This window comes from Raphanus sativus, chromosome 2 (assembly GCF_000801105.2).
Source record: "Raphanus sativus cultivar WK10039 chromosome 2, ASM80110v3, whole genome shotgun sequence".
Taxonomy (NCBI): Eukaryota; Viridiplantae; Streptophyta; class Magnoliopsida; order Brassicales; family Brassicaceae; genus Raphanus; species Raphanus sativus.
Genome location: NC_079512.1, coordinates 26,731,345 through 26,743,851, shown reverse-complemented (window position 1 = coordinate 26,743,851; position 12,507 = coordinate 26,731,345). Strand labels below are relative to the sequence as shown.

At 36.8% G+C, this 12,507-nt stretch overlaps 2 protein-coding genes across 9 annotated transcripts; one reads left to right on the top strand and one right to left on the bottom strand.

Moving 5' to 3' along the window:
• Positions 1–573: 573 nt before the first annotated feature.
• Positions 574–3,901, top strand: LOC108842985 (probable LRR receptor-like serine/threonine-protein kinase At5g10290). Of its 2 annotated transcripts, none has more exons than XM_057002825.1 (11): positions 574–847; positions 1,072–1,184; positions 1,284–1,416; positions 1,508–1,579; positions 1,662–1,805; positions 1,891–1,962; positions 2,038–2,103; positions 2,175–2,248; positions 2,334–2,474; positions 2,574–3,310; positions 3,389–3,901. In XM_057002825.1, the coding sequence occupies exons 2-11, from the start codon at positions 1,100–1,102 to the stop codon at positions 3,701–3,703; spliced, it is 1,839 nt and encodes a 612-aa protein (XP_056858805.1). In that variant the 5' UTR covers positions 574–847; positions 1,072–1,099; the 3' UTR covers positions 3,704–3,901. The 2 variants fall into 2 exon arrangements, with proteins under 2 accessions (XP_056858805.1, XP_018471557.1); XM_018616055.2 differs by having other exon boundaries at positions 575–896.
• Positions 3,902–4,552: 651 nt separating this feature from the next.
• On the bottom strand, positions 4,553–11,659 carry LOC108840545 (transcription factor MYB92-like). Of its 7 annotated transcripts, none has more exons than XM_018613380.2 (14): positions 11,088–11,659; positions 10,842–10,952; positions 10,674–10,723; positions 10,435–10,575; positions 10,136–10,213; positions 9,908–10,022; positions 9,444–9,594; positions 9,246–9,312; positions 8,833–8,924; positions 7,700–7,928; positions 6,473–6,653; positions 6,049–6,369; positions 5,837–5,966; positions 4,553–5,743 (listed from the first exon to the last, which is right to left on the bottom strand). In XM_018613380.2, the coding sequence occupies exons 12-14, from the start codon at positions 6,179–6,181 to the stop codon at positions 4,990–4,992; spliced, it is 1,017 nt and encodes a 338-aa protein (XP_018468882.2). In that variant the 5' UTR covers positions 6,182–6,369; positions 6,473–6,653; positions 7,700–7,928; positions 8,833–8,924; positions 9,246–9,312; positions 9,444–9,594; positions 9,908–10,022; positions 10,136–10,213; positions 10,435–10,575; positions 10,674–10,723; positions 10,842–10,952; positions 11,088–11,659; the 3' UTR covers positions 4,553–4,989. The 7 variants fall into 7 exon arrangements, with proteins under 7 accessions (XP_018468882.2, XP_018468879.2, XP_018468878.2 ...); XM_018613377.2 differs by having other exon boundaries at positions 10,136–10,575; positions 11,088–11,180; positions 11,480–11,659; XM_018613376.2 differs by having other exon boundaries at positions 9,246–9,345; positions 10,136–10,575.
• Between the last annotated feature and the right edge of the window lie 848 nt (positions 11,660–12,507).

Below are 12,507 nucleotides of genomic sequence, written 5' to 3'. Positions count from 1 at the left end.
TATTTTAATTTGGTTTACTGTCGTGACGTTATAAAATGAAACTAGACTTATGTTTGCATACGAATATACACACGTAAGTTTGTTACACATACACAAGTGATGATGTTAGCCAAGATGGCAAAATCATTTCTAACTCCGGTCCATATTTGATCTGAAAGCAGAATTTAAAATAAAAAAATATCCTAATCCTATTTTACTTACACACTATCATGTAATTAAAATAAGTTTATTCCATAAATATAATAATATATTTTATTACTTATTTTTTTAATTTTATAATAGAGTAGGTCTGAGGTCAGAGTAAAATTCAATTTTATTATTAAATTATACTATTCTATAGTTTTGAAAAAAGGAATTACACTATTCTGTAGGAAAAAAAGATAAATTATACATCAGAGATGCTTTACACCAACTAAAAACAGAAAAAAAAAACAGCTAATACGAATGTTGTATAATTAATACATAGCACATAGTTTATAGTAAATTAGTAATCGAACTCCAAACATCATTATCAAAATTAACTAATTGTTTTTGTTTTAAATAATTACAAAGAAGCAGGCGTGGACCAGCATCGGACTTTTCCGCAGACATCGCCATTAGCGAGAGAGAGTGATAATTGCCGATTTACCAAACAAAAGTCATACACAACACAACACAACACAAAATCGAAAAGACAAAGCTTTTAGCCCTTTTCTGGCTTGTTCTCTTTGGTTCTGTTCCCTTTGTGTGCATCTTTCGAGCTGCTAATTTTACTTTCCCCTATTTTTTTTTTTTTTTGGGATTGTTTTCTTCGGTACGAGGTTTGTGGATCCATGTTCTTTCCCATTTTGCCGTTGTCTTGTTCATGGTGGGTTTGAGCTAATCGGTCATTAAAATCGTTCTGGGAAACAGAGCAGGTTCGTGTTCTAGTTAAAGCTCTTAACTTTTTAAGCTAGTTCGGTTGAATTTAGAAACTCTCTGATTCATAGTTACCGAGAATTTGCTATTACGTGTCAGATCCATTTAAAAGTAAGAAACTTCTTTTTTTTTTTAAAATTTGTTTTGTGATCTCTTGTTAAACATTTCTTGCAGATGGAACAAACCCAGTCCATGAGATAAGATGTTGAGCTTGCAGAAGATGGCTTTGACTTTAACTGTGTTGGTTTTTGCTTGTTTATTGTCATTTGTCTCACCAGATGCTCAAGGTGATTCCCATTTTCTTTCTTACTTGTCTTCTCTCTTTGAGGGAATTGAAGTAAGTATGTTTACTTTCCTTACTCTTTTTGCGTTTTTCCCATTTTCAGGGGATGCGTTATTTGCGCTGAGGATGTCGTTACGCGCATTGCCTAATCAGCTTAGTGACTGGAACCAGAATCAAGTGAATCCTTGCACTTGGTCCCAAGTCATCTGCGATGACAAAAACTTGGTCACTTCTCTGTAAGTCTCAAAACCATATCACTCGACTAGTGTCTGAGTGTCTCACACACTCCAAGCTAATAATTATAATATCTAATGGTTTAATTTGCAGTACCTTGTCAGACATGAACTTCTCAGGAACCTTGTCTTCAAGAATAGGAATCCTCGGAACGCTCAAGACTCTGTAAGTTCCCCCTAGCGTATAACACATCTTACAAGAGAGACATCTGTCCTAAAGCTTTTTCTTGTTGTCATTTCCTTTTTAGTACGTTGAAAGGGAATGGAATAACGGGTGGAATACCAGAAGAGTTTGGGAATCTAACTAGCTTGACTAGTTTGGATCTGGAGGATAATGAGCTGAGTGGTTTTATACCGTCCACTCTTGGTAATCTCAAGAAACTTCAGTTCTTGTAAGTAAAAAGCTTTTTGCCCTCCCAAATGCTACGAGCGAGCGAGTATGTGTCTTTTTATTCATTGTGTATTTTGGCCAAGCAGGACATTGAGTAGGAACAGACTTAACGGTACTATCCCTGTGTCACTCACAGGTCTGCCAAACCTGATAAATCTGTAAGTTACTGTTCTCTCCGTCTATGCTTCCCCATCTTCTTAAAAGCATTCTTGTCTTAATCACATTGTTTGCAGTCTGCTTGATTCCAATAATCTCAGTGGTCAGATTCCTCAAACTCTATTTGAGATCCCAAAATACAAGTACGCTGGACTACTTAATCTATTTTTTTTTCTTTTAGAGCAGTGATCTGATATGTTTTTATGAACTATAGTTTCACAGGAAACAACTTGAACTGTGGTGGTGTTGGTCAACCTCACCCTTGTGTCTCCGAGGTTGCTCGTTCAGGTAACTGGCGATTACTTGAACCATATTTTTTATTTTTTTATTTTATTTCTGCTGCTGATGAGGTCTAGTCTGTGGTGGTGAATAGGTGATTCAAGCAAGCCAAAAACTGGAATAATCGCAGGAGTTGTTGCCGGAGTTACAGTCATCCTCTTTGGAATCTTGGTGTTTTTGTTCTGCAGGGATAGGCATAAAGGTTACAAACGTGACGTCTTCGTCGATGTTGCAGGTTTGTCATATACCCCCCCACCCCATTTGATCATAAATTAAATTGTGTGAAATAAAGAGAGGCTAAAAAGTCTTCAAACTCCATCTTATTATCTCTTAGGTGAAGTGGACAGGAGGATTGCATTCGGACAGCTGAAAAGATTCGCATGGAGAGAGCTCCAGCTAGCCACAGACAACTTCAGCGAGAAGAACGTACTCGGCCAAGGCGGCTTCGGCAAAGTCTACAAAGGAGTGCTTCCAGACAACACCAAAGTCGCCGTCAAAAGACTCACGGACTTCGAATCCCCCGGCGGAGACGCCGCTTTCCAGAGAGAAGTCGAGATGATAAGCGTAGCCGTCCACAGGAACCTCCTCCGCCTCATAGGCTTCTGCACCACGCAAACAGAGCGTCTCCTCGTCTACCCTTTCATGCAGAACCTCAGCCTCGCGCACCGTCTCAGAGAGATCAAGGCGGGAGACCCGGTTCTCGACTGGGAGACTAGGAAACGCATCGCACTGGGAGCGGCGCGTGGTTTCGAGTATCTTCACGAGCATTGCAACCCTAAGATCATACACAGAGATGTGAAGGCTGCGAACGTTCTGCTGGATGAGGATTTTGAGGCGGTGGTTGGTGATTTCGGTTTGGCTAAGTTGGTGGATGTTAGGAGGACTAATGTGACTACTCAGGTTAGAGGAACGATGGGGCACATCGCACCGGAGTATCTGTCTACAGGGAAGTCGTCGGAGAGGACCGATGTTTTCGGGTATGGGATCATGCTTCTTGAGCTTGTTACAGGACAGAGAGCTATAGATTTTTCACGTTTGGAGGAAGAGGATGATGTCTTGCTGCTTGACCACGTATGTAATATAATAATAAATTTAACCTTTTATTTTATTACTAATTAACATAATCTTTTTTTTTTTTGTTTTGGACAGGTGAAGAAGCTGGAGAGAGAGAAGAGGTTGGGAGCGATTGTAGATAAGAACTTGGATGGAGATTACGTGAAAGAAGAAGTGGAGATGATGATACAAGTGGCTTTGCTTTGCACGCAAGGCTCCCCTGAAGATAGACCGGTGATGTCTGAAGTTGTGAGGATGCTGGAAGGAGAAGGTCTTGCGGAGAGATGGGAGGAGTGGCAGAACGTGGAGGTGACGAGACGTCATGAGTTCGAGAGGATGCAGAGGAGGTTTGATTGGGGTGAAGATTCTATGAATAACCAAGACGCCATTGAGTTATCAGGTGGGAGATGACCCAAACATGAAACATCAGAGGGAGCTTTGATTTTACTGTAAAGTTTTTTGTTTCGAACATTTCAGTAAAAATTATCAAGTGTGTGTACATGTTTTATGTTCATGAGCTATCTTTGACTTGATGAATACTGTGTTAAGAGAATGTGCACTAATGTTTTGATTGTTACCTCTTTTGAATAGTTTTATTTGACTTTTGTCCTCGTTGACTCCAACCTTGGAGTAGTCGTGCGTAATAATGTCACTAGAGATTTGTCACTAATCTTGTACTATATCAAATGCGATTTCTCTTTCTGTTATACGTGTTGGTTTGAATATGATATTATATTTGACTCATCGAGAATATACTTGTCTACGTAATACGATCCTATCATGGCTAATCAAAATAAAATCTAATTAAATTATCCACAATATTTAGATAAAACATGGATAAAAACAAGTGGGCAAAAGAAAATGGATAGTAACATCTATTTGGATACGGAAGACTAGTACAATACTCGATTTTTTTCGGGTCACTCGGTCTCGATCTTTGCTCAAAGAAGTCAAACTAAATACTCAAGGAGTGAGTGAAAACATTTCTTTATAACCTAGCTAGAGAGATCCTTTGATCTGACATCACATTTCTATTTTTTATTATTAAATATCTACTTGCCCTTTCTATATTATCGTAGGCCAGACGATCACATGTTCTTCCATTATTGTTCTTGGCCAAGCAAAAAGTTATGTGCATGATCATAACTACAACTTCATCAATGATCTATGCACAAAACATTTAAAATCTGACTTGAGTAGTCTTTAGTCTCCACAGGTCGTAACTCGTACCTGTTCTTCACATGTGACATATAAGCGCTCTAAGACTAACTTTAATATTTCCTTGGTAATAAAAACATAAAGATACAAAAACTTTGATAACATCTGTATAATTCATCCATGATGATTCGAATGTGTGTAAACAAGAAAACTAAAACAAAAAAATCCAAATAATAAAAAAGGAAAACCCTAATTACAACCACAAGTGACCTTTACTGCACAAAAGTCATCTCTATAAATTTATATATAAAAACACGGCGAGAAGAACATATGCTAAAAAGCATTAGTAACATCACACGCATATGAGTTATGATACCTGTACTATACTGTACATTCTACAACATGAACAACACAAATATATATCATATGCCTACAATATATATAGATAATGCAAATAAATTCTCCAACAAGCATAGTCCCAAGCGTGAATTTGATATTGATCAGTTCCTCCAAAACACACCAGAAAAGACGTAAGAAGGCTAGGGAATAATGTCGGAAAATATGGAATCATCCAATAGATGATCAGGCCATGTAGCTGAAGCTGAAGCTCCTGACTCTTGACTTGAAGAGGTGAGATTGCTATTGACATGTTCAATAACGTATTGGTTTCGAATCATATCATCACTCACAGCAGATGAAGGAGCAAAAGAAGGTAACATGCTCTGAGTTGAGTTGGTAGGATCCGAGAGCCAGATTGGAGATACAGGTAGGTTCTCTCTTTGATTAAAGAACTTGAAGTGATTGTCCTCAGGAGTTTGGGGGAAAATAGATGATGGTTCCATGTTGGAGTTTAAGGTTTTTAGAGATGGTAAGCTGTTGAAGTCCTGAAGATAGGAACCAAGGTCGAGACTGTTGCTGGTGGTGGTGTCTTTGAAAGAGGCAATGGTGTTAAGGAGACTGAGAATGTCAAAGTCATTAGGGTTGTTAATGTTGCTATTCATTGAAGGTGATTGAAGGAGGTATTGGAACAACTGGAGCTTGGCCATCTCGGTTTGGAGTTTCAGTATAGTTTGGTCTTGACCACTTGGAAACTGTTGCTGCATATCAACAAAACCTCTCAGGTTAGAGGACAGAGACATGAGCTGAGATAAGCTGGAGAAGATATCAGTTCTAGGCCGGTGTGTCATGGGGTCAATTCCCATTTGGATCAGCTTTTTCTTCAGATGAGTGTTCCAGAAGTTCTTGATCTCGTTGTCTGTTCTCCCCGGTAAGTGGTTTGCAATCGTTGACCACCTTTAACATCATCATCATCATCATCATAAGTAAGCAGTACAAGAACAGAAAAACGTTGACTATAAAATAAAATAAAATCAGAAAATTAATTACTTGTTTCCAAGAACTGCATGAAGGTTCAAGATGGTCTGTTCCTCGTCTGGAGAAAATTTCCCTCTCTTGATGTCAGGTCTCAAGTAGTTCGTCCATCTTAGCCTACAACTCTTCCCACACCTGTTAAGACCTGCAGATAGAGAGAAAGAGACATGAGAAGCTTAGACTCAATAAAATTTAAATTAAGCTTTTTACAAGATATAACAAGGTACCAGCAAGCTTAGGAAGAGCTCTCCAGCTACTATGACCATGTTTTTGGACATAGTTGACAAGTTTCTCATCTTCTTCAGGAGTCCAAGGACCTTTCTTGAGACCAGAGTCATCACTAGAAGGAGATCTTCCCATGTTCGCTGATCTCCTGTATCTAATTAACAACGGTCTTTGTTTCTTTTTTTCCTCCTCTCTATACTGTTATTTCTCTGAGGTTGGTCGCTTGCCTCCTCTCTTCACAACCACTAACTGCTTCTTACTTCTATTTATATTAAACCTAGCACCCTTTTCTCTTCATGTCCCTTTCATAACGTGGTTCCTCCCTATTCGCTTACCAAAACAACCATGTCAACGTCACCTTTCAATTCCATTTTTTCTAATTATTATTTTTCTTTCTTTTACTCTCTCACATACGCATCCCCTTACCAGTGTGAAAAAAATCATTCAATGTAAATTCTTCTGCTTGTCTTAAGCAATATTAGTATCATCTCGGGAATAGCCGTCTTCAATGGACAAAAGGTCAAACACATATCAATTGATCTCTTATTTTTGTCTTTAAATGGGAAGTAGTTCATCAGTAGCCATCACTATGCCCTAGTACCAAACCCTGCATTTGTCAAGGAGAATAACAACACATAGTTATTGCTCGGTCTCTTCACGGTCCCAATATACCGTTTTTTTTTTTATAAATGAGGCTATCATACAGGTTAAAACTTCCTTCTGCTGAAATATAATACACACAAAAACATAGATCAACTAAACTAGAAGGTTTCGTCTTTTTATGAAATCATAAAAGATCTTCTCTGATTAGGTAATGATGGAGGAAAAGGGCAATAGAAGGAACTTGACAGGAGGAAGAAGCTATTAGTTATACTCCTATTTTTTTTAATCAATGCAGACAAATCAAAAGAGAAAGGATTTGAAATATAAGGTCAGCGCCAACAACACATGGCAACAATAGGATGGCCAGAGAGAGGCATCTTCTCTGGCACGCAAGATAGGTTTCCACGCATCATCCACTTTCAAGGCAATTAATTAATGGATTTTTCATAAATGTAGCTATATTATTATTGTAACCAACCAAACAAAATTCAAGCAATGAACCCTAGGAGCTATTGTCTCTGTGAATGAGAATGTTTCAAGAAGATAAAACTAAAAAAAGTTCAAAACTATAACGTATCAAATATGCAGAGTAGGTCTGATATGACACTGTAATTTCTTGTTTGACACATCATGAGAAAGTCCTGGTATAGCAAAACTTAGGTGATACTTACAGAGATTTCCAACCCGTAATATGCCTTTTCTAGTAAGAAAAGGTACCAAATGAAGAAACCTGCAGCAGTGAAAGCGTATCATACCTACAGGCTACACTATAACTTATCAGCATATGTTTCATATCATCTTAATTGTAACATAGCAAAATATTGTTTTCACACGAGAAGAAATGCCAATACAAGAGCAGCGTGAAAATGTTAGCAAAAAGTTAATAGTAACACTACAAAAGTGTTAACATTGCTAACCAAACATGACATTCTAACTCCACTCAATGAGAATCAATTGATGAAAATTAAGAGATCAATAGTAATGGACAGACAAATTCGGAGGACAAGGTAACACTGGAAACTTTTGGTAAATATCAGAAGAATAACTTACTATCAGTGATTGTGACAGGCTTGATGTGATGGATTTTGACCATTAGGGAGGAGCTGGTTAGAGGAGAGGTGGGTGCAGAAATTTATCTAAATCTCCACCATCTTCAAAACCTAAAAGACTTTCTCCCTCGGCCTAAAAAAGAAATCAGCCAATGGCATATCTTGAGTTTGTCCTTTTCTTCGGTGTCTTCTATATAGTGAAGATCACAGGTTTCGTGTAGAGTTTCAAACTGAAAGACATCATATCAAGAAACAAAATCTAATTACGAAACATAGAAAATTAAAACAAGAAAATGTTTAACCAAATGGGGGCATTAAAATCTGTCAGTTTCCAGAAGAAATTTTAGTGTAGACAGTAACTACTGTAGGTGAAAATGAAGCTTTTATGTGGACTCGCAATACCATAATGTCATTTAACTCATTATACATTACTGCAAGTATAAACATACGAATACGCATGAAGCTTGACAGATTAACATTATACAAAAAAACTCCAGGGAAGCATCCGGATATTAACGTGTAGGGTTTCATTTCATCGTATCCAAGTGTAATAATCCCAAGACCACGTATCCTTGAGTTTAGAATAGTTTAAGCTTGTGAGTATCATCATATATACCTAAGATAACTTTCAAAGGGGTTTAGAAAACGAGAACTCTTACAAAAGTATTAATTTAATTTGGGGAAAGAGGGATTTGAATTGCTTGTTGAATTAGGGTTCCTCGCAGAGTGGACCACAGTCTCATATAGAGGAAGCAGGTACAGAAAATACTAAAGAATTAAGGAAGGCACTAGGTTCATACAAAACTATTAATTATGAAATATGTGATGTCAGTTAGACCGTTCTCTTCCTCTTATTTAAAAAAACAACTTGGTTGTAAATGTCAGCTAAACAACTGAATTGCTTCTTCTCCTAAGTTTCTAACCAACGCGTCTAAATTCTCGGACTTTCTATTTCCACTAGCTAGTGAACATATTTAACCCTTTACCTATTGTATGTAAACGGGAAACTACCTCTACTCAACCTATGCAATTTTCAACCAACTCTACAATTCCATAAAATCGATATAAGGCAAGATAATTAAACACAAATATATATAGGGTCATCTGCAGTAACACTTATCTCTTGGTACTTACGCAAGTCAGAGCCAACCAGAATGCACGTGTTTCGGATTTGATCAGCATCATTTAGGCTCTTGAAAGAAACTCCAACAAGTTACGAAAGTTGTCTGTAAAACCACGAACAACAAATGTCAGACACACGTGTATCATCACGCAAGTATGCACACGTATGTATACGTATAATTTTCAACATCCTCTTTTCAACTGTTCACATTCTAGCACTAACATGGAATACAGCGATGGTACAGGAAATCTGTTTGGTAATTTCTATTTTATTGTAATAATAATCAAATTAACGGTGCTTACGTATAGAATGGATTAGTTTTATATGCTAGTGGTCTAAAAGGCATTAGTCTTTGTAGCTCAAAAATACTATTCAAATCCAGAAAGTGAAACAAGAAATCCCCATTCAAAATCTTCTTGCTTACTCTTCATTTAGAATAGTAAATTAGCACATAGTTTTCTCAACCGTTACGCCCAACATTGCTGGAGCATCTGGTACGTAGAAAAAGTAGCGTCACAAGAAACCTCGAGAACATGACAAAATAAAAAGGAAGAACAAGAATGTCTACCATTAGTTTAAAAAGTCAGTCAAATACTATATGAACTAAGACGTGTGGTCTTACGTGTTGTTTTTCGTTAACTATCAACCACTACATGTCATTTTAGGTGGCTGAACTTCTTTTGTCGTGGACATCGTTTTACAGCTAGAGACAGTGAAAGACATGGACGCTAACAATGGAAGAATATGCCATCCAGCAGCTCTAAAGATATCAACTAGCATGATATATCCACAACAACAAAGAAAAACAGATGAAGATGAAGTATAACATATGTAATGTTTTTCTGTATGCAAAAAGAAGAAAACTATTGAGGAATGTGTATTTAATGCGTATCTCCTACAATCCAAGTTGTTCAAGGACTAGAGGCAATCTGGATCTTGCGTGGTTACGATTGAGAACATCAATGATAATCAAAAGAACGTATGATTTCCCCATGTCATTTGTTGAATAAGTTTCTCTACTTTTCAAGAATAAGCTGTGCGTTAGAAAAATATACCATATGTATGAAGTTCAGAATTTTATTTTACCAGGAGTTTCAAGAAGCATTACATCTCTTTTCCATTTATGTTGTAAGAGTTCTTATGTCCACTCCTCGCCCCTTTAAGGCATTCACATAATTTTACTTTCTATGGTTATATATACCTGCCATGGAAAATAGATTCAAATAGTTCATCTTGAGCTCACTGCAAATCTTAGAAGAGAATTACACTACATAAAAGTAAGTTTAGAAGATTGTAAGTTTAAGTTTGGCTAACCTCTAAACCCAATCTAGCAAAGCCCACACTGAAATCACCATATAAGAAGCCCATGAGCTCGGAGGCAAGAAGCAGTAGCTATCAACATATAAGATTAGTTAAGAAGGTTAATTACGCATCATAAAGCAAACCAGCTATGTGTTTTGTTGCGTATTATATACATAAATAAGTTAATCATGAAACTGTTAAATAAAAAGTATATATTATACTAATAATAAACCAACTACTTATATTAGTAAACAAGCGTCATCTCTTGCTGCATCTATTCCAAATAGGTAGGATAAAAAGATGTTTAGCACCGAAAAGGATTTGTAGTGGCTGTCTCAACTCGGTTCCTGGTTGTGTTTAGCAAGTTAGTAGTGCCTTATCACCTTCTTTTTTGTTTGAACATAGTATGCCTTCTCACTAAAAGCTTTTTATAGGGGGTTTCAAAGGTCCACCTTCAAAATAAACTAATTATGGTTAAAATATTTCATGTATATCTTTATTATTTCCACAAATATTCACTAACATCTAGACAACTTGAAAATTTACATACCTTTTCGGAAATGTGAGCTTTACTATGAAAAGGAGATGAAGTCAGTACAACTACAAAGTATAAAACAAAAAAAAACGAGATTGTTCAGTAAACAAATCTTAATTTAGTATAAAAAGTCTAGATTTCACCTTGACAGACAAAAATGACAAAGATGTTAATTAACTTTACCAATCAAGTGATAAAGGTGGAAAGGTAAACTTGTGTCATCGTTTTCGTGAATGAATATGATATTCCTTAGACAGTCCCTTTAATATCACCAATCAACATAGCTCAAAAAACCTGCGAAAAAACCATAAGAATTTGAAATACTTTTACCATAGTAAGTTTGTAGCAACCACATTTGCTTTATTGAGGATTGTACTGAATGAGCATACTAGTGATTAGACGAAAATATGGGAAGAAGCATCTACGAACCTCAGAGCCTAAGAAAGTGCCATGCCACTGGGTTTAACGTTCTGCCTCACCGGCAAGCATCAAGCCGAAGACAAAAAGAAAATTTGAAAGACCCTATCAAAATAACATTGTTGCTTTTAAGAAGGCGCAGTAGCTAAAGCGAACAGGCTAAGGTGTTTAAAGACAAAAGACCGGAGAAGCTTTTTGCATGAAAAGTAAGTCACATGGCCTGACCCAAAAAGTACGAAGATCTCTGCATGAATACATACGTAAGATAGGATACATAATAGAATAATCTTGACAAAAGCATCATAAAAAGCTGTGCATAACTCTAAAACACATGGTTGGGGTTGGTAAGTCAGGTCCTTAATCTGAGTTCCAATAAAGAACACAAAAGCTATCCATAGACAAACCTCATAAGTCGCCTTTAGATCTGCTATTTGTCCTAAGCCTTTTGTACTTATTCGAAATTGATAGCACTTAACATTAAGGAGACACTGACATATCCCTTAAAGCTTCAAAATTTCTAGTCAAAAAAAAAGCTTCAAAATTTTCCATATCTTTTTCAGAGAAACGGAAACACACAAAGGAGCTCTACCAAAACTATTTAACAACACAAAAAAAAGATAAACTGTAGACTGATGGATGTGAACAGAGCACATAGATTCATTACAGATGCCCACCCCCAAAACTTAAGATAATAGTGAAAAGTAATACTCCAATTAACAATTATGAAACTCTGCATAAAAGTCTAAAAGTTTGACGATTTCACCTATATAATAATGTGGCAGATAGATCTTTGGGAATATCTTTGACTTAATCTTCAGATAAACAATATTAGGTGAATCAGCATGAACAAGATCGTCGTTATTTCAACTATCTACTTATTCCAACAACAGAAAATCTGCAGAGCCCTTTTTGGACATGAACCAGGAAACATGTGAATCAACACACTTATTAACAAGCAGGACTCCACAACAAAAAAAACTCTTTCAACATCCCAACGGGATGAGATACCTGTATTGAACTGTAGCGACCTTTCTTCCCTAGGAAACTCCATATGGCTTGAAAGTGAAACATGGTAACAGAGACTTTCTCTCATTGCCAATGTGGGCTTAAATATGACTTATTATGTATCATTTATGGTGCAGAAAGTGGGATTGTTATATATGTTGGACATATATAAGTCCCAAATGGCTGACAAGTCCCTTGAATTAAGAAACTCAAGAATAAAATATCAGTGAAATGACCACAGTAGTAGGAGATGGTAGAACAACTCCACTACGTTGTCATTCATCATACAAGAGAGTGGCTTGGAAGAGGAATATATTGATTAGCTTGAAAACTGCATCAGCAGACAGAATGTCAGTTAGTGTGAATATGAACAAAATCTGCAAGTCAAGATCTTGTATAGGAAGTGGAATGGATGAGAGAGCATTTG